The 1,422-nt window shown below is 42.2% G+C and overlaps 1 protein-coding gene across 1 annotated transcript in view; it reads left to right on the forward strand.

The window, feature by feature from the left end:
- The first annotated feature begins 346 nt into the window (after positions 1-346).
- The window catches only part of TDO2 (tryptophan 2,3-dioxygenase), an 11,837-nt gene continuing 10,761 nt past the window's right edge, over positions 347-1,422 (forward strand). The window contains exons 1-2 of the mRNA XM_009283327.2: positions 347-399; positions 779-884. Coding sequence (XP_009281602.1) covers positions 365-399; positions 779-884 — 141 coding nt within the window. The 5' untranslated portion in view covers positions 347-364. The remainder of the gene's footprint in view (positions 400-778; positions 885-1,422) is intronic.

Consider the following 1,422-nt stretch of genomic DNA (forward strand, 5'->3'; position numbering starts at 1 on the left):
GACCTTTCATGGACTTACCCCTTACACCAGCCTTGGTCTCCAAAGAAGCAACTGGCGGAAACCTTGCAGTAAAAAGCATAAAAAGCGTGTGCCATAGGACAAAGCGAATATGCCAGCCATTACTGTTTTGACTGACTGAAAAAAAAATCCTGGAGACCCAACAACATGAACTTACTGACCTTTGTGCCGCAATAGTTTCTGTAATTATTGAATAGCGGGGATGGGCTGAGGGCTAAGGAGGAGAATTTGGGGGTTGGCCTAGGTGGTGAGATAAGGTTACATATAAGGCAGCTGCAGCGGATCTGGGAACACTAACGGACTGTAGTCCCTGGGGTGCAGCTCAGCGAGTTTGGATCCTGGAATCATGAGCGGGTGCCCCTTCGCGGGGAACAATTACCTGTGAGTCCCTCGTCCCTGTGTTTTGCTTTATAACGTCAGTTCAAACGATATAATGTTAATGTAAAATATGAAAGCTCAGAGAGGAATTAATGATTATCAACAAATAGACAGCTGTAGCTATCGCTAAAGCAAAAGAGATTGTACAAGGACTTGTCCAAGCACTTGTTATTTGATGAACTAGATGTAATGCTACCAGCTGTTACTGTGACGAGAGGTGTTTCAGGTGTACTGTTTTTCTCAAAAGCCTGCTTTAGTGGTTCAGTTTCTCAAAACAAAGCATTCTTTGAATTGTAGATGCATCTGTTTGTTAGCAAAAAGGCAGGTATATTCATAGTTCTTTAATTAAATAGTTTATATATTTACTTAATTTTCTTCTTAGATTTAATTTTAACAAGCTATCATTGGAAGATGAAAAAGATGACAAATCACAAGAAGGGATAAATAAAGCCAGCAAAGGTGGACTTGTCTATGGAGACTACCTACAAGTAAGTTTAAGGATTTCATGTTTACTGCCCTGGTCACTCTTAAGACTTGAGCCAGGACCTGTGATTGACGCTTCTCCCAGCAGTCAGCCAGTCACAAAGACAGGTCTCCAAGTGCCCTTCATCTACCTGAGCTCTTCATGTGTAGTCACGGGCACAGGTGCCTGTCTCAACCGGGATGGTGCAGGTGGACTGTGGGATGGCTTCTTAAACTGCAGGGAAACGGGATATTTTGAGGGTTTGGGTAGGGAATTATTTATATTGGTAAACCTAAACTGTAAAGTGGTGCACCACAAAAAGCTTTCTTGGGTCTGACAATCACCACTTGGCAATTTCTCCACGTCAGCAGGCTGTGTGCAAGTTCCCCGAATTATTGCGTGAAAGCCCAGAATATTTGGCTGGAAAAATATATTGCAGAAATCTAGGGGTGGGATGATGACTAGGGGGGACACAAAAAAAACCCCAAACAAAAGACTGCAACAACTGGAAGTAATTAAGAAGTAAGTAAAAATAAAATGCCATAAGTAACAAAAGAATCCAG

The sequence above is a fragment of the Aptenodytes forsteri genome, unplaced genomic scaffold, assembly GCF_000699145.1.
Source record: "Aptenodytes forsteri isolate BGI_AS27 unplaced genomic scaffold, ASM69914v1 Scaffold6, whole genome shotgun sequence".
NCBI lineage: Eukaryota > Metazoa > Chordata > Aves > Sphenisciformes > Spheniscidae > Aptenodytes > Aptenodytes forsteri.